Here is a 20,662-nt window from a genome sequence, read left to right on the forward strand (position 1 = left end):
GAGGGAGAAAGAATTAAAATGGGAGAAGCAGAGCAACAAAGGAACCAGCAGCAAGGAGAGAAACAGCGCTTTCAAAAATGGGGGGTGGGGGCAAGGTGAAAAAAGTTTTAATTTACAAGTGTGCCCTGTGACATTTTAGAATGACATATCTAATATTCTAATGGGGGGAATAACGTTAAACAGGTGAGTGTAGGTTCAGGCCCAGTCAGCATGCTCAATGGTCAGGGATGATGGAATTTGTAGTTTAAACACATCTTGGGAGCCACATGTTCCCTAGATTATAGGTTAAAATAAATAATTACAATAAAGGACAATAAAGGTTTGTTTGTTTGCATGTGCACGTAAAGACAGTGTGCTGTACTCCACTCGTGCCACTGATATTTCTTGGCATTATTCCCTATGTTTTATTTTAATACTCTGTGTTGCTGGAATATGTGAAGGATGGTATAGAAATATGATATAAAATAAACAGATTTGGCTTCAGGGGTTCAACGTAGCCCACACTTTTCTAACAACAGGTGAGTTTTCTCCATGCCATGCAATCTTAGATCAATGCAAAATATTAATTGAAACAACAACAAACTAAAGTCTAGCTCCAAGAGATCTACATATGTAGAACAGTACATGAATGGCGCACCTCTGTTGCTGCAGATTTTGCCATCTGGAGATGTGCACCTCCTCTTGATCTCCCATGGGGTAATGTCACACTGAAGTTCACATTTATCGCCATGCCAACCAGCCTCGCAGTAACAGTTTCCACAGTAACACTTTCCATGGCCTTAACCCAAGACAAAATGTTGACAGTGAAGAAAGATAGGCTTTATAAAAATATATATTGTTCAGTTCATTTTTAAGAAGATTTTGAATGAGGATTCATAAAACTAATAGCCACCACGGACGGGAGCAATTTTATTATTGGTCTCGTAATAACCGCTGCAGAAATCTCAGCATCGTTTCATTGTTTTCTAGCATTCTGGAGGGGCTGCTTTATTTCTGATGAATGAGTCTATATACAATAAAGTCATTAGGACAATCGCCTAATCTTCTTCTGAAACTTGCAATAAATGCCAGCCTACATCTAAGCAGCAACACTGGTTAATGCTGAGGGAGAGAGAGCGTGTGGCTTACCACATGGACACTTAAGAACATTTTTACAGAAAATCATGAAATGTAGATGGCTGAGCATGCGTAAGAGTATATTTTTTCAGAATTTTTATTATTGTTATTAAGATACAGCCAAGTCTAGCAGAGTCCAAAGGAGGGAGAAGTTCTGTCTTCTTTGCAAAGCTATTAAGGACTTCCTTACTAGCACTGGGTATCTTCAGACTCCCCAAGCATGCAACAGATATTAAGAGATGAAATTATGTAAATTTTACTTTATGCCAATCTTTTTTTAAAAAAAAAACAACTGGGTGAATCAGTGATAGACACACACCCAGTTCAGTCTGCATTGACTGGCTGACCACCATGTGGGTGTCTCACCAACTCAACTTGAGAGGCATATTGGGAGCAGGTTGAGTATTTTTCTGCTATTTGCAGAGTTTTCAAGCTGTGTGTTTCCACCTCTACTATTGGATTGGGTGTGCAGAGGGCACAGTTCTTTCCCTCCAGCATAATTCAAGGAGAGAATTACTCTCTTAATAACCTGGTTGGTTTTCCTTTTTTACTCTTTTCTGGAACTATCTATTTATCGGCAATGAATTTATCTCCTTCTCAAATTTTGTTCTTGAGGCAAATGTACCAAAGTAGTAGCAGAAAAAAGCCCAATCCTACACTATCGTGAATTTGTTGTTGTTGTTGTTTAGTTGTTTTAGTCATGTCCGACTCTTCGTAACTCCATGGGCTAGAGCAGTGTTTCCCAACCTTGGGCCTCCAGCTGTTTTTGAACTGCAATTCCCATCATCCCTGACCACTGGTCTTGCTAGCTAGGGATGATGGGAGTTGTAGTCCAAAAACAGCTGGAGGCCCAAGGTTGGGAAACACTGGGCTAGAGCACACAAGGCACTTCTGTCTTCCACTGCCTCCCACAGCTTGGTCAAACTCATGTTCGTAGCTTTGAAAACACTGCCCAACCATCTCCTCCTCTGACGTCCCCTTCTCCTTGTGCCCTCCCATCTTTCCCAACATCAGAATCTTTTCCAGGGTTGTCTTCTCATGAAGTGGCCAAAGTATTGGAGCCTCAGCTTCAAGATCTGTCCTTCCAGTGAGCACTCAGGCCTGATTTCCTTAAGAATGGATAGGTTTGATCTTCTTGCAGTCCATGGGACTCTCAAGAGTCTCCTCCAGCACCATAATTCAAAAGCATCAATTCTTCGGCGATCAGCCTTCTTTATGGTCCAGCTCTCACTTCCATACATCACTACTGAGAAAACCATAGCTTTAACTATACGGACCTTTGTCGGCAAGGTGATGTCTCTGCTTTTTAAGGTGCTGTCTAGGTTTGCCATTGCTTTTCTCCCAAGAAGCAGGCGTCTTTTAATTTCGTGACTGCTGTCACCATCAGCAGTGATCATGGAGCCCAAGATCGTGCACACCCATGATTTAAGACTGTGCAAAATCCCATTTATTGTAATAAGAGAAATTACTCCTGCTAGTGAAGGAATGGACTGGACTGTTGCTGCTTTTTGCTGAGTCCTCTGAGGCTATAAACCTCTTCGAAATAATGACCACAGGGAATGAAGTAAGTGTTCATACTGTCATGGTATGTGGACTGGAGCCTACCAAGATACTAATTTTCACTGTTGTAACCCTTAAATTGCCTCAGCGGAGTAATATTCATACTACCTATTGGCCTAAAGCAACATCATACCCCCTCTATTCTCTGTAACTGCTAACCTTACATCTGGCTAACACAAGATGTCTTACAAGGCTCCTGCTTCCTAAAATGCAGCTCTCTCATTCTTCACAACCACTGCTCCTATCAAAAAGTTTCTCCATGTGGCAGAAACTATGCAAACAAAATAAAAATTGAAAGCTTGTGCCTCCTTTGGCAACAGAGAAATGGTAGAGTTTAGCTATAGAATTTGCCACCTGGGATCCAATCCGCCTAAAAGTACTTGTGATTAAATCCCATCGAAAACAGTGGCTTTGATAGAATGCAATCATCATGGATAGTGTTGGAGTGCAGCCCTTTCATGCAAAAATCCCCCCCAAATGCCATCTCAATATTATTTGATTAACACTTGCAATAATTCTCCATCTCCGTAAATACACTTACCTGTACACATCTCTCCTGTTTCTTCATCTATGCATTCTCTGTCATCACACTCACAATATTTACCATGGATCAATCCATTTCCTTCTAAATTGTCACATTTACATCGGCCACAATGACAAGTTCCTGTTAGAACCGGAAACAAAGACAACATGGAAAAGTCAGAGTGCAAGAAGAAATGTCAAAGGCAATCTATTCTAATCCCTTGGAATGCAGCATGATTTCATGGCCTTATCCATGTCTGTAAGGTATTAAATTATTATTTACTTCATTTATAACAATGGGATGTGCTAGAGTAGAGCCCTCGAAATGGAGTTGGATGTTCCACTCTAAGACATGTGAGGGGTGGTTGTGGTATCGAGAGCCACATACATGTCAAAAGGAGCATTACAAAACTGAAGGCTATCATGCCCCCAATGACATTGTCACAGGTGGACAAGGGCCTAGTGGTCTCAAGGTAAGCCTGGGTCATTGTTTATAGAACTTTGTGGCTCTAGTACATTTAATTCCAAACCTCCATGATAGGTTTAGTACCCCCACCAGACATCACTTTTTCTACAATCTAATAATCAGATCTGGACCAGCACTTTCTCTACAAAGGATATAGCTCTGATGCAACACAGGAATTCCAACCGGCCCAAATGTAATTGCAACAAAGCAAAGTATCAGTGCAATCTTCAGCTGCATCCAACCCACTGTGCATGTTCCCTGGGAATTAATTCTTCGTGCTATTCATTTATGCTGGATTCTCAAAATATTCCAGTTCTTGCACATTTCCTTTAAACCCCTCTTTAAACCCCATATAATTCAAACTCACATAACAGATTACCCAAGCGTCTCCTGTTTACCCCTGCGTCCATCCATCAAAACAAAGCAAAATTAAACCTCACCTGCATTTGAGCAGATGTTATCCTGCGAATTCTTGCACATTTCGTTACTTTTCTTCCGCGTAAGGTTGCAGGTCGTTGGGTATTGGCAGGCATCACCATACCAACCGTCCTCACATTTGCACTTTCCACAGTCACACTTTCCATGGCCTGGATGAATAGTCAAAGAATCGCTGATCAGCATATGCACGCAGCAAATCTCAATGTTTTATTTTGAAATGCCATTAATTTGCTCTTAACATGGTGCAATTTATATACAAACGATTAGATGTAAATGTTACGTGGCTATTAACCAATCAAATGGTTTGAGCGTGAGCCATCAAACACAAATCAAAATCCAGTTACAGAACAGAGAGCCTGGCACCTTCTCTTTAAATGAATGTGGACTTTCATTTAAAAATAGAAGAGAATTTTTCAAAAATATATTCTTGCTTATGAAGGACCATGAGAGAAAATGTGCAGTTACATGTAAAGGTAATAAATAAATAAATGTGTGGATGCTTTCCTACCATACTGTCAGTGCCTCCATCTGCTTATAATCATCATAACAATAATTTTATTATTTATACCCCACCCATCTGGCTGGGTTCCCCCCTCTATTATTGAGCTTTTCAATCAGTTACTCCTACCAACACCCCACATTTCTCTCTTTCATCTTCTGATTAACCTGGCTTCTGTTAAAAACGATTTGTCAGGTCCAGACAACTTAACACTACTGAGCTCCATTTTAAAAGGGTAAGCATCCACCCTGGGAGTTAGCACAGCTAGTTACTTGGCAGATGCATTTATTTGTCACCCAAGCAGAAATGCATGGCTCTCTCACCACCTTCATGCAACCTGGCTAACAAGTAAGAGTGGGATGGGTATATCAGAGGAAGTACTCAAGCCCCTCTTAAGTTCTAATTCTCCATGCATCCATGGATCAGGAGATGGAAGAATGCTTATGCACCAACAGAAAAATCACATGATGCTCCATGGTGCTTGAAAGGTCTATGTGTTGCTTGACTTACAGAGATCTAGGAGTTCACCATTCATATTCCAAGGGACAAGATGTCAATGTATTATTTTTTTTAAGGGTGTAAGTTTTAACATGAGTATATCATTATGGCTATAAAACTAATATCATCTTCCCTAAACATAAGCATACTCACATGTACCAAGTTAGGCATATCCATGACAACTGGGTACTGGGGGAGTATAGCCCCTCTTCCTGAGTAATGCTTATGTTAATAATGAGTAACATTTAAAAAAATGTATTATTTTTTATTTCTCCAGATTGTCCAAAGATTCCACACTAACTTCACATTTAAGAAATGTTTAATTCTCAAGTACCATACTTGCCTCAAAGCCTTTGACAGTTTTATACCCTCCCTTCCACCTAGCAAAGTGAAAAGATTGCAGAAAAAGAGTGACATTTTAAAAAAAAAATCATAGAGGTATCTCCACCACCGCCCCCTCCACACACACATCCTTTCACTGGTGGTCAATTGTGGCTTGAATTGGTCCATAAATATAAGTATCCACTATTATTAGTTTTTATTTAAAAAAACAAACAAAACACCACCACCCTTCCATCAATCTCTTTTTAATACAATAAAAATATCACAATTTAGCTGCCTTCTATTCCAGTCCCCCTGGCGAATTAAGAGCTCAATCTCCTTTGATCTTCATGGAATAAAAGAAGCGCCAAACAAAAGTGTGAAAGACGTTCTCCCTCCCAGCTACCTTGTTCCTTAAACATCAATTTAGCAGCCTAGCCTTCGTAATCTCCTTTAGCTGCTGGTCAGGCAGCCTTAATCCCTCACAGTCAATGGAGATAAGCATTAATCAAAAACATTATTACACAACGGCCAAAAACTGGGAAAGAAAGGATTGTTTTGAAATAAAGGAACCTATAAAAACATAGCTGTGAACTTGGAGTAGTGGTTTGATTTTATTCAAAAGAGTAATTGAAGCTCTATGCTGGCATCACAATTAGGTGACTGTAAATATATTTGGGGAGAATGTGGATGAACACATTGGCTCCATCCTTTCTCCATCACCATTTTCATTACTTTCCAATTCATGGCAGGCCTTTTCTTTGTTCTCTTGGGCTATCCAGTCCAAGTCTAATTTAAAGATTAAAAGCTCCTCAGAAGGAACAGCAGTGGTCTTGAAAATGGCCACCAACTCTTGAGCGTTGTTGGAGCCAAGATTACCTCATGGGCAAAATTGGGAAATCTAGGCAGGCCTGTTTAGGCCCATGGAGCAGAAGTTCCAAACCGCTGCTCTAATATGTTTATAAAGCACCATGATTTTTCACTCACGCAGTTAATCTCTTTACATCTCCAGATGACAAGAACAAAACGTGTGGGGTACTAGTCACCTTTTATAATTTATACACATATTAAAATATGTGGGGTTTTCAGCATGCAGGTGAAAGGACTTAAAACATTGAATTCTTTTCTGCACTATACAGGAAGAATAAAAAAGGAGTAGCAGCTGGTATGGTAATTAAATTGGTCTCATTAGTATCTGTTTTTTTATGAACCAGAGAATGATTCAAAAAAGAGCTTATCAGAATCTGAAAAGTGCTTCATGGAATAGCTTAAGAAATCATTTTTGATTGATCCTCTCTTGAATCACAGAGGATTTAGAAGTCAGAAAAGAGAATGAGAAAATGGGAGAGTTCTGTAATTATTGTCCAGCTTTGAGAGAGAGGGAATAAAGCATCTTCACCTAACTCAGAGAATTTCAAAATAATCCACTGAGCCAGACTCTGCCTGCACAAAAAGAGTGTCTTTCTGGGGGTGGGTACACACATAATATTAATATTAGGATCATCACACAGGGACTAGCAAATCGCCACCACACCACAAAATTCTCTTTCCTCTGAACCAGTGTTGACAATTTGCAACCATAAGCTGACTTTTATTGACGTTTTATCTACCTTATTTTATTTTATTGCAGTTTTATACTATTTATATTTTTGTTGCTAGCTGTCTTGAGCATCATTTGGTGGAAAGGAAGGCTGCATAATAAATAAATAAATAAACAAACCAGCAAATGTGAGGACAAATCTAACAAGATTCTGGATGCTCAGATTAATCTTCCTGGATAAAGGTTAATCCTACATTTTTTTGGTTTTGTATATTATTGGAAGGTTCTTTTATATAAAAAATATTCTGATTAACATTGGCAACATATTACTTATGCTTATATCAAGTAGAAAAAATAATCTTTTAAAAACGAGGTGCTGATACTCTTATATGGTGCTTACTTCTGAGCACAAAACAACATACAAAACTACATTGATTTGTAATGCTGATGTAAGGGAAAACTTCAGGTTGTTGTTGTTGTTGTTGTTAGCAAACCTTGTTGCATACAATGAATAAAATTATCAATCCTTTTTTCAGAAGAAAGAAAAGAGAGGTGCTGTGGATTTAAAAAAATTAAAATGTTGCCCTCTGGCGGATAATGCTGGCATAGAAACACAGAGGGGGAGGAATTCTCATCATAGGCTTGTCATAAAGAATTTGCATGGATGATCTTGAATATTATTCACTCTAAAGGACAAATTCTATATGTATTAGAAAAATTCATACTCCGATGTCTGAAATGGTTTTGTAGCATTTCTTGCACAGGTGTGGTTTTTTTCCCCCTGAATGGCTATTATTCCTCAGATTTTATATTCTGTTCCTTCCTGTAAAATAGTTGTGGGGACACTTTTAGTCTCCCAGTGTTGCTGAACTACCACTCCCATCATCCCTGGCCATTGGTTGTGCTTTGCTAGGGCTGATGGGAGTAGTAGTTCAACAGCATCTGGAGGGCTGTCACAGGAGTGTGCCGTCAGTAAATCACAAATTTCAAAGATGGAGTTAACACTTTACAACAAAGACATCACCTTCCCCAGCCCTGCTGTAGAACGAAAGCCACTCTCTTTTATTTCTATGTGCATGTGTTCCCTAGTTTGCAGTTTGGAACATGTGCTCCTTCTCTCGTTCTTTCTGTCTGTTTTGAGTTTATTGATTGCTTTTTGTGAATGTAAAAATAACAATAACCAGCAGAGCAACACAAACTGTGGCTGTAGTAGCAGAGAGCAGTGGATTCATAACGGTATCAGCGACACCTTGGTGATTCGGCACCCTGTGCAATGCCAACATTTGGCACGCACGCACACACCCAGCTCTCACACTGCCTTCCCAAAGCCAGGTAACGCGATAGGCTTTGGGAAGGAGACGTGAGGGTTCGGGCAGGGTCCTAGAGCTTGCCCTCATCCTTCCCAAAGCAAGCGCTAACTACCTAGGCTCTGGGAAGAAGTCTGGAAGGTGCACACTCGACTCAGTGCCCTTTGTGAGGGAACCGCCCGCACTGCCCTAAATCCACATCTGCAATCAGCAACTGCGAGGGCAGAAGATGGTGTCGGTGATAATTCACCTTCCCCCCACTCCCTGCACCAGGCTCTAGACTGGCAGAGCAGAGCAGGGGTTCTTGGATCAGACCTCTCACCCCAAACAGGATGGTTTTCAAACACCACTGGTATTAGCATGTGCTGTACTGTGCTTTCAGTATGTGGGTTGCTTGGCAGTGAACCTCCCCACCACCACTTACAGAGCCCGGGTTCCCCCCACCAAAGAGCAGGTGTGCGCAGCCTTCCCGCTGCTACCTGAGCTTGTGGGGCTGGCAGGGGAAGCCCGGGTTTCCCCCAGCCCCAAAGAGCAGGTCGGGGAGCAGCGGAAAGGCTGTGCACAGCCTTCCCGCTGCTCCCTGAGCTTGTGGGGCTGGCGGGGGAAGCCCGGGTTCCCCCTCGCCAGCCCCAGGGACCACACATTCGCTCCATAAGATGCAGAGACATTTCCCCTTAGATTTTAAGGGGGAAACAGTTTGTCTTATAGAGTGAAAAATACGGTACTTCCTCATCCCCACATGGCAGATCAGGGTTTAGGGGGTTATTCCTCAGTAAACTTAACAAATTATACACACACACACACACACACACACACACACACACACACTGTATGGGAAACAGCCGTACTAGAAAAGTTAATCTCCAATTTGAAACTAGGACAGGGTCAAACAAAAGAGGACACCTTCACCCCAGTGTGGCCCCCCTTTATTACACACACAGCCCAACAAGATGACAACAAGAACCCACTGACAGCATTTGAATCAATATGGCTAATTTGACCCAACCACCACCATCCCCTCACACACGCAAACAAAACTCACTGCAGTCAGCTGAAGGCCCCCTAATCTCTCTCACCGCCAATGAAAACTAATAAATGAATAGAAGGAGAACCTACCCACGTGGTGCTGACACAAAAACCTGTGCATATACTATGTAAAAGACTGAAAGTTTACTACCCCACTCTCTCCGCCTCAGCCTTATACTGTCTACAACATTAACGTCTCACATCGAATATAACCGAACTGTAGAAAGGGATTTATGATCTGAAAGCAGAGGCAATGCATCTACTTTTGTAACCCAAGAAAATCTTTAATAAAAACATTTTCTTTAAGAAAGAGCTTATGACTAATAAAGGAAACCATCGTTTCAGATGGGCTATTCATGCATAAATCTATATATAAAATCTAGGGTTTTGTATTAGTAAAATCATTTTGTTTCCTTCAAAAAGAAATGAAACATTTGAAACTGATATCTCTTTCCACCCTCTTTTGATTAGTCATGGAATCAACACAGCAAGAAAAGAAAAATGTAGCTGCACTTGGAATTGTGAATGCCAGAGTGCCATTTATTGGTGGGGTGGGCACTGCAACAGATACCCAAAACAGGTGCCATTAAAATAGTGTTACTTAAACTGCAAGGAATGAATCATGGCTCATCATTCGGGGGTCAACACCTGACTAGCATTTCAGTTTATCTCAACAGCTCCTAATGTGTTGTTCTCAGCTGTCTGCCGCAGAGTAACATATATGTTATGCAGATCCTAAAATGGTGATTTCCCCCCCCCCCCAAAAAAAAAGGTATAGGGAAAGAGGCTGGCAGGATGGAAGCGAGTGCCTTCGACAAATCATTGGCTTGGAGTTGTGAAATTCATAGTCAAACTATATGGATGGACTGCAGAATGCTAGGAGGCTTCACTGCCATGTCCCTGTGAATTGCCATGCATATCAATGCTATCAAATAATTTATAAACAATACTAAATAATAGCTATCCTCATGGAGTGGAAGGAGTTGAGTGCACTATGGTCCTATATGGCTTTTTAAGTACATTTGAAAGCACGGGTGCACAATATGGGGAGTACGATGCAGTTCATTTGCAGGAACTGGCAGTCCACCAATGCGGTAGCTGTCCAGAAAAGATATGCTGCCAGTTTTCCAGGAATTCCTGAAGGGTAATGGAATCACACTTAAAACAACACTGCCCTCTCCACTCATCCACCTATTTCTTGGCTGAACAATCTGTTCAAAGTCTCATGAAAGTGGATTACAAGCTGTAAAGGCTTAAATGAGCACAATGAAAGAGAAACTAACTAAACAATTTCTCCAACAATTTCCTATGAAGACACACCCTCCTGCAACATCTGGTTTTAATTTGGAGTATAGACCTATGTTTCTGACCATCTCCCTTTCAATTAAACACAAGTGGGTCCTGTCTATATGGAGTTTAATGCTGTGTTGCTTGAAATTCAGTTTATGAAACGTGATACAAGACCTTATTGCATTCCACCCAGGCAAGAACACTTGGAGAGTCAGTGAGTTGAGTGTTCTGGGGAAAGGTTATGGGGCTTGTTCTGAGGACCAGGCCTAGAAGACTGCATGAAGTCCACAGGCCTCAGTTTCCCCACCATTGCCTCAAATAATTATAATAATAGTCAGAGTCAAAACTGAAAACTCTGGGAACGACAGCATTCTGATGACAGGCAGCACTCTTTAAGACTTTTGTCATATAATCTAGAAAGAAAAGTATGTCTTGACAAAATCTAGTGCTCCTCACACCAAGGGTCCTTGAATAAATATTAAAGCCATTCTGCATTTGCCTGCATACGAAAGGAGAATAAATGCAAAACGAATTAGCTATTTACCCTTCTACCAGAAAATGTATTTTTAAACAAAGAAGATTACAAGTAAGATAAGTTTTTTGTCACTTTGAGGAAGGAATGATTAATGACAAATATTATCACTCACATCCTAGGGTCATTTGTGACGTAGATCTGTGTAATTTAATTCCTGCAGAAAGTGGAGTCTGAAATATGAGGTGATTGCTTCTGTCTTTCTTAAAACTACATCCACAGGAGAGTGTCATCAGGATAAGTTAGCCTTTCCTTAATAGATGTTTGCTACTAGTGAAGCTGAAGCTGAGGCTCCAATACTTTGGCCACCTCATGAGAAGAGAAGACTCATTGGAAAAGACCCTGAAGTTGGGAAAGATTGAGGGCACAAGGAGACGGGGACGACAGGACGAGATGGCTGGACAGTGTTCTAGAAGCTACCAACATGAATAGGAGGAAACTCCAGGAGGCAGTGGAGTACAGGAGTGCCTGACACGCTCTGGTCTATGGGGTCATGAAGAGTCGGACACGACTAAACGATTAAACAACAACTAGTGAATCACCACTAGCCCCTCTTTAGAGGTAGGCATGCTACTCTTTACTGGGTTTGTTTGTTTTTTAACCACCTAATTTTACCAGCCATGGTTTTTTCCTTTGATGGGTGTTGCAGGTCAACAATATCTGGAGGGGCTGTGGTTCCATACCCCTGATCAAGGGTTAAGAAGACATTAACCACACATTGGAGCCAGATGTGTGGTAAAATTATTATCCACATTCTTTCATAATACAGTGGTACCTCGGGTTACATATGCTTCAGGTTACAGACTCCGCTAACCCAGAAATAGTACCTCTGGTTAAGAACTTTGCTTCAAGATGAGAACAGAAATCGTGCTCCGGCAGCGCGGCGGCAGCGGGAGGCCCCATTAGCTAAAGTGAGGCTTCAGGTTAAGAACAGTTTCAGGTTAAGAACGGACCTTCAGAATGAATTAAGCACTTAACCCGAGGTACCACTGTACAATATTTTCCCAAAAACAACCATTTCTCAGGACTGTTTGCCAGAAACTAGAAAATGTCAGTCAGCTCCCTGGAGCCAAATTAATAAGAGGAAGAACAAGAGAGTTGTCTTTATTGGCAATTTACTCTCTTCCAGACAATATGAGAATGATTCTGGATTTCATTGCTTTCCAGACAGATCATAACACTTCTCATAACAAAAACAAACAACAAAAACAAAATTTAAGCAGTAAAGAAATAAGGGGTGATTGATGTAAAGAGGATAAAAACTCTCTTCACTCATCCTTATCAAACGTAAACATTGGCAGGATCCATGTTTGGGAACAATCACTAGTCCTATTCAGGCATTCAGATCCACGTGGGGGTGAAGGTTGGGTTAGACATTTGCCCACCTCTGCATTGTCCACTAGTCCCTCCCTAACCCTGTCCACACAATGAGGGTAAGTCTTCATTGGGCAGCCTGTTGAACATATGCAGGCTGTAACTGTGAGCAGACACCAGGAGGGATAGCCTATGTGCCTTCAGCAGGCTGAACCATGGCGGATGGCCTCCATTTATGGACTGCATTGGGAAAACACACCATGTGCAGGGATGGATGTGCAAGTACATGGCTCCTCTCCCCTCTCCCCTCTCGCCCATCCCCATCTTTATTAGCATAAGCCTTTAGTTGTGTTTCTCACACAAAGTGACCTGTTGCAGGAATTTATGTAAAGATTGGGGGGTTGCTCCTCCAGCAGATATCATACACACACCCCGACTACCAAAATCAACACAATCGCTTCGGCAAATGTCCCCACAAAACACTTCATCACAGTTTTTCCTATCTCTATTCAAAGGGCCTCTCTGCTGCACATTACAAAATGTAATAATTCGCTGATTAAAAGACGCCTGCTTCTTGGGAGAAAAGCGATGACAAACCCAGACAGATCTTAAAAAGCAGAGACATCACCTTGCCGACAAAGGTCCGTATAGTTAAAGCTATGTGTAGGGACACACCCTCCCTCACAGCATAAGACAAGCCACAGCTTGTCTAGCCGCCATGTCCACTCTTTGACCTTTTGTCTCCTCAGCAGTGTTCCGTGCCCTGACCTTTACCTCCTTTGCAAAGGTATTTTCCCCTGCAATGGAAACATGGTGTGGTGGAGCACGTTGTATAGATAACTAGGCAACACCCAGGGGGCTCAGGATTGGATAGGTATAAAGGGCAAAGCCCTGAATGTATCTTTCTGGTTTTGCATATCTTGCTAATAAAAAGAGGTTCTGCATAGCTCAAAGTTAGCTTGCACCTGCACAGCTCACTTGCATTCAACCCCCGTGTCGTCTCTTATTTCTTCACTATGGTTTTCCCAATAGTGATGTATGGAAGTGAGAGCTGGACCATAAAGAAGGCTGATCGCCAAGGAATTGATACTTTTGAATTATGGGGCTGGAGGAGAATCTTGAGAGTCCCATGGACTGCAAGATGATCAAACCTATCCATTCTTAAGGAAATCAGGCCTGAGTGCTCACTGGAAGGACAGATTCTGAAGCTGAGGCTCCAATACTTTGGCCACCTCATGAGAAGAGAAGACTCCCTGGAAAAGATTCTGATGTTGGGAAAGATGGAGGGCACAAGGAGAAGGGGATGAAAGAGGACGAGATGGTTGGACAGTGTTGTCCGAAGCTACGAACATGAGTTTGCCTAAGCTGCAGGAGGCAGTGGAGTACAGGAATGCCTGACGTGCTCTGGTCCATGGGGTCATGAAGAGTCGGACACGACTAAGCAACAACAACAACAACAAATTGGCTCACTGGGAAAACTTTAGAAAGTCACATAAAATCACTCCAGAATGGATTTGTGCCATTCCAACTTTGTTCTGTTCAGGAAAGGAATGGCTACCAATGGGGGAGTCTGGGATGTGGGCAGCCATAATCCCTGAAACTGGGCTCAGGTACACAGCAGCCTCTTGCACAAGAGATAATCGCTGGCATCCTGGCAAATGGGGGCCAGACAAGCAGTCACCCTATGGACAATGGCAAACCATTCAGGAATGGATTAGGAACTGGGTTGGGGCGAAGGGGTGTGATTAACTTGGCCTGGGAAACCAGGAACTTGTAAATATTTCTTTTGTCTCACTTGATGGGTGTGAGGTGGAGGTCAAGGGAAGGATGGGGACAAACCTGATGCTCAGGTTTCTTTCACCAGACCCTCCCAATTTGTGATCTGTGTGTGATGTATCCATGATGTAATTTTAGGGGTGCTGTGTGTATCTTTGTAAAACTGATAAAAGTGGGAGCCATCCTGTGTTCTGGGCTTCTTCCTGCTTCTCCCATGCGGTGGGTGGCAGTCCTGTTGCAACAGGTTTTTTTTTTTTTTTTTAATAAAGACCAGATCTACTGGCTGCTGTTTTGCTCCTCTATTCCTGGCTGGTGTCTTTGTTTGGTAATCCAAGTGAGCCCAAGGATTTTCCTATAACAGACCCAATGTGACTTAATAGATAATGCAAGCATTAAAAACAGAGTATAAAAAACCAAGTCAAGGACAAGAACCTGAAAACATATCTGTTCAAAGTAGCGCTAAGGAGGCTGTTCTGTCAGCGAAGCATTTATGCTTGCCCAATGGAACGATCTCTCCTCTCCTCCTTCCTCTCACCCCATTCTGGGTTCTCTCAAACCTCCAGAGCAGATTTGGGGAGACTAAGCGGAAGCAAAGCAGGTGGGAAGTGCCATTGCACAAGCAGACCTCATTCTGCTCGCTTCTTAGCTGAATAATTCCATCTATGAGAAACAGCACACGTTTCTGAATACTTGAATAGCGCGTAGGAAAAAGAGATGTTCCATTGCCATTGCTCAGTGAGAAAACACACACACTTCTCACGTCCTCACATTTTCCTCATGAAGGGCGATCACGTACACAATGGAGGGCAGGGCTCTGACACCTTCCATAATTGCATAGAGGAAATAAATCTGGCCACTGGCAGTGCAGCATGTGAAGCTGGAGTGAGAAAACTGGACCCTGATGAAACTCTGCTTTGCACAAGTATTAAAGGCAGATGGGTCCTATCCTGCTTTGCAGGATGAAGTACCTATGACCCTCCAGATGTTGCTGGACTCCAGCTCCCATCAGCCTGAGCCAGCATGATCAGAGATGGTGGAAGCTGTAGACTCTGAGCATCTGAGAAGGTTTTCCCCATCCCAAGGGCACAAGTTTAATGCTTCCTTTTCTTCGTAAAAGCAGGGAGTGCAGGGCTTGAGAGGAAGATGGTTTCCACAGAAGAACTTGTTAGCTCTTCTAAGGCATTGCTTTCCTACAACTTTAATGGGAAGATCTTATCTTGTGGCTTCTGCCTTTAATTGCTTCCTGTTCAACATAGTCACAACATTACTGGCAAATGCTATCAAGTCTTCAGTATGACATCTTCAGGAGTAAATTCCTTATTTCCACAGAGTGTGTGCTTACTTACTGAGTTTCTTTCATTAATTTATGTGGGTGTGGACAAAATGGAACTGTTTCAAATAAACAATAACAACAACAACAACAGGAAACAAGGAAATTAATAGTCAACTCCCTGCAAGGAACAGGAATTGACTAATTAAGTGGCAACTGATCAGTAACACCAGGGCCAGGCAATCAGAAAGTAATTAGAGACAGGAGCTGAAAGAAAGAAGCTTCTAATAAGTCATAGCAGACCCAAAAATATCTGGTAGTTCTTTGCCAGTTCCCAGTGGATGAGTTGGCAGTGCAGTGCAGTTTAAAGCAGGGGTGGCGTGTCAGAAATCAGGCCTGGGGGCAAAGAAATGATCAAAACATGGAGGGGGGAGGAATCTGGAATGAAAGAAGTTGGCAAGGATGGTAATGCCAGACAAAAACAGCAAGTGCAGAAGCAACGCAGGAGAGCGCACGGGGAGAAGAATAAGCCACAAGTGGAAAAGGGCAATTGGATCTTGTCAAACAGGATCTTGTTACTCTTCTTCAGGGTTACACAGGTCTGTTCAAATTGTCCTGCCACCAAACCAAATGCAGTCCCAACAACCATTATCCGGAACCATCAGGTGCCTGAAAACCCTGCTTTTGCAGTTCCAGGCAGGCAAGGAAACCAGGAATTTGAGCTCTATATATGACTTGTGAGATGCCTTTAGCTAGGTTGGTCACAGGGTGTGAAAGCTTGAAGTAGACAGAGAATCCAATTCTTGCTCTGTGTTCCAGGTAAAATTTTGCACTCTCACATCATGAGATGCATCACACAGGTTGTGTGTGTGTGTGTGTGTGTGTGTGTGTGTGGAAAAAGCTTCATAGGTATGTACTGAGTTTTGTTTCTCTTCTCCTTCATCAGGATGCTCACATAGAAGACTTGTGCCATATCCCCATCCAGTCCTTTGCCATCACTAAGTGAAGTTACACCTGCTTAGCCGTGGAGCAGAACTGGTTGAGGATATGGGAAGTGTAGCTTGTGTGCATGCATGGGAGGAAGGAAAGAAACAGGGGAGTGTGTTTGTGCAGAGGATGGCCTGCACTCATTGTGGCAAACTGCCACAATGCGAGGCTGCAGCTACAAAAACAGTACAGCCATCTGTTAATGGCTGGACTTGGGCGAATGCATGAGTCTACATACTTTCACACTGAGCCTATGATGGCAAGTGCAGTTGTGTGTGTGATGGGAAGAATTCTCTGCTGGCAATGCTCACAGACCTGATGCTGTCAGGCTGTACACAGTGTTCATCTGGAAAAGGAATCGTTTGCGGGTTGAGGGGGAGAGAGAGAAGAGGAGGGAGAAAGCCTCAACTGAAATTAGAACCAGCTGTATAGGAAGACAGACAAGGTGGGGGTGGTAGAAAATTGTCACCATGGCAGAGCAGGTGCTGATATTGTGGTCGCAGAATAAACACTGCCAGCTTTAAGACAAAGGAAGGAGGAAAAAAGAGCCCCAGTCCATATAAATAATAATAGCAGCTAGCAGGTAGGGGCAGGTCTTACACCGAGGGAATTTGCAGATTGGCGTGTAGTGAAACAAAGAGCAATCAGCACATGGATTATATGCTTTTGAAATATCAGAGGTTACATTGCAATACAAACTGAAATTAAGTTTATTTTTACTTCTCTAGGGCTGGTGGTGGGAAAAGACACCAGGAAGAAGTCAAATGAGGAGAGTGTGATGGATGAAAAAGAACAGATTGTTTTATTTTCTCTGCAAGAAACAGTGTACTTTATACTCAAAGAACGTTATGCAGGTGTGGGTGGCATAGCCGAGGTAATCGGTTCCTTCATGTTGTTCTTCCTTATGTACATTTTAGCACACAGATAATACATATTTCCTGAATGGAAATTAATTAGGGAAAGCTGAGGAAACTTCCAGCACAATTCAGCCTGCAGTTAAACACTTTAAAGCACCATTAATTTAGCGGGAAAGAGCTAAGCATACTTCTTAACTTTCCTCCTGAAATCAATGGGGCTGAAAAGTGAGTAGTTTGCGCTAGATTGTGCCCATTCTATGCAGCAAAAAGTGACCCTGATATTGGCTCAGCTCAGAATGATGCTAAAACATTAGCAGCATTACACAAATGAGCAGGTGCAACTCTGCTCCCCTCCCCTTCCTTTTTCATGTCCAAACACCGGAAACTGTGGTTTGTACAAACCATACTTTAATCAAACTACGCTCAAACTGCTATTTCAGATCTTGTTTTGTGAACCAGCTGCAAACAAACCACAGTTTCCCACATTCAGATATGAGAAGCTGTGGTTTGTTCAAAACCACAAACAGAAGCTAAAAACTTATCCTCGTGGAAATGAGAGAGAAGAGGCAACAGACAAACCAGCCTGTTTCTAGGACATGCAGCATTCATATAGCCACTCATCAGCCCATTCTGTTGCATTTCCACATTAATCTGCACTTTAAAAAGAAAGAAAAGAAAATCTGCCTGGAAATTTGCATTTAAAATATTTAGATTTATTTTTAAACATATTTTCTCTCAAATAACACTTTTTAAAATATTGATATGTTTTTAAAGCAAATAAATGTATCAGAGTATTCAGGAAATGCAAAAGCTGATGTTTAAAAAACAACAAATCTTGCTAATAAAATTTTTCAAAATTGCCCTCTTCCCTCTCAACCCACTGCCAACTCACCATAAAGTTTAGAAGAGGCTGCATTTTAATGCACCATTATAGGATAGGAAAGCCAGGGCTGGAAATAAGTTGCACAGGGTGAAATCCAATGTCACCATTCTGCTCATGGAATGACTTTTGATCTAATTGAAGACTCAGCTAACATAAGGGAAAGGGAAACAATTATCTCAAATTTCCCCTTCTTCTGCACACCACCTTGCACGTGGTTCTGAAAGGTCCCTCCAGTTTTGCAGAAGACACAGGGAGCTGAAACAGGAGGGGGACTTGACAAGAATCACCTCTCCTTCTCTTATGTTAGTGGACATCTCTGCTGGATCAGAAGGCATTGTGCAACTGGGAAGGCAGGACTGGATTTCACTCGCAGGGTTAACTGAGGTTAACCAAACATTAGAAACCTTATACATATGGATGATTGCAAATTCGCCACGCAAGGCTTTGCCCTGCAAATATATGAATCACTGTACAAGCATATTTAACTGCTGTGCAAACATGGTCATTTAAAAATACACTTTAAAAATATAGAAGAGCATAGAATTCTGAATGAAATGTTTACTCGGATTCCATACACTCCACTGCAGCCCCACCCTCACACCCATATATCTCATGTCGACACTGACAAGCAGATATCTGGTTAGCCACTAGGATGCTGGACTAGATGGGCCATCAGCCTGATTCACCAGGAACTTCTCAAATTCACATGTTCTTCATATGCATATCACCTTCCTCTACCCTGGAATGAGATCCTTGGCTAGCAAGCATGAGAACTGGTTCCAATCTTCTCCTGTCTACTTGCGCCATATAACAAAATCAGTTTTCTATTGCAAGGGGTCATAGACCAGTGATCAACAGTTTGTTTCAGAAGAAGAAGAAGAAGAAGAAGAAGAAGAAGAAGAAGAAGAAGAGGAGGAGGAGGAGTAGTAGTAGTAGTTTGGATTTGATATCCCACCTTTCACTCCCCTTCAGGAGTCTCAAAGCGGCTAACATTCTCCCTTCCCTTCCTCCCCCACAACAAACATTCTGTGAGGTGAGTGGGGCTGAGAGACTTCAAAGAAGTGTGACTAGCCCAAGGTCACCCAGCAGCTGCATGTGGAGGAGCGGAGACACGAACCCGGTTCCCCAGATTACGAAACTACCGCTCTTAACCACTACACCACACTGGCTCTCCACGTGTTCATATGCATTTATTCAAACAGTATATGGAAATGTGATTGCATTAAATGGCTAGGTGATAATGCCTACATTCGTTAACACCAATACACTTGTTGTTTAGTCGTTTAGCCGTGTCCGACTCTTTGTAACCCCATGGACCAGAGCACGCCAGGCACTCCTGTCTTCCACTGCCTCCCGCAGTTTGGTCAAACTCATGCTGGTAGCTTCAAGAACACTATCCAACAGAGACGATGGAAGAGGATTGGAAAAAATTTAAGGACTACTTACAAAAACACTATAAATTGTATGAATGTTAGGAGAATGCACGAATGAAAGAATCATGGCGGCAGTAAAACTATTGTAAGATATATGAAAATATGTGATGTTTAAGGTAATGTTGAAACTTGAAGAAATACTATGCTCTTTACAAGCAGTTTAATTTAAGACCAACAGATTTTAAAGTTGAAATTGAATATTGGTGATTTATAAAATAAGAAATGGAAGTAAGGTAACAAATTGCTGCACATAACTGTCTGATTGGGAACGCAGAGAAGGGTGATGTGAGGAAGTCCAAAGTATGATGGAAAGTAGATTTATTAATATATGCATTCTATTTTTACTTTTTCTCGACATCTCTATCTTTTTTCTTATGTATAATCTTATTCTGACTTTTTTCTTTCTGTTTATATCTGTTATTCTGTTATTTGATTGTTTAAAAAATCTCAATAAATATTTTATTAAAAAAAAAAACAAGAACACTATCCAACCATCTCATTCTCTATCGTCCCCTTCTCCTTGTGCCCTCCATCTTTCCCAACATCAGGGTCTTTTCCAGGGAGTCTTCTCTTCTCATGAGGTGGCCAAGGTATTGGAGCCTCAGCTTCAGGATCTGTCCTTCCAGTGAGCACTCAGGGCTGATTTCCTTAAGAATGGAGAGGTTTGATCTTCTTGCAGTGCATGGGACTCTCAAGAGTCTCCTCCAGCACCATAATTCAAAAGCATCAATTCTTCGGCGATCGGCCTTCTTTATGGTCCAGCTTTCACTTCCATACATCACTACTGGGGAAACCATAGCTTTAACTATACAGACCTTTGTTGGCAAGGTGACATCTCTGCTTTTTAAGATGCTGTCTAGGTTCGTCATTGCTTTTCTCCCAAGAAGCAGGCGTCTTTTAATTTTGTGGCTGCTGTCACCATCTGCAGTGATCATGAAGCCCAAGAAAGTAAAATCTCTCACTGCCTCCATTTCTTCCCCTTCTATTTGCCAGGAGGTGATGGGAGCAGTGTCCATGATCTTCGTTT

General features: G+C 42.0%; 1 protein-coding gene across 1 annotated transcript in view; it reads right to left on the bottom strand.

The window, feature by feature from the left end:
- The window catches only part of ITGBL1 (integrin subunit beta like 1), a 139,367-nt gene that overhangs the window by 73,943 nt on the left and 44,762 nt on the right, over positions 1 to 20,662 (bottom strand). The window contains exons 3-5 of the mRNA XM_028728201.2: positions 4,105 to 4,251; positions 3,218 to 3,340; positions 638 to 778 (exon numbers count right to left, since the gene is read on the bottom strand). Coding sequence (XP_028584034.2) covers positions 638 to 778; positions 3,218 to 3,340; positions 4,105 to 4,251 — 411 coding nt within the window. The remainder of the gene's footprint in view (positions 1 to 637; positions 779 to 3,217; positions 3,341 to 4,104; positions 4,252 to 20,662) is intronic.

The sequence above is a fragment of the Podarcis muralis genome, chromosome 4 (genome assembly GCF_964188315.1).
Source record: "Podarcis muralis chromosome 4, rPodMur119.hap1.1, whole genome shotgun sequence".
Taxonomy (NCBI): domain Eukaryota; kingdom Metazoa; phylum Chordata; class Lepidosauria; order Squamata; family Lacertidae; genus Podarcis; species Podarcis muralis.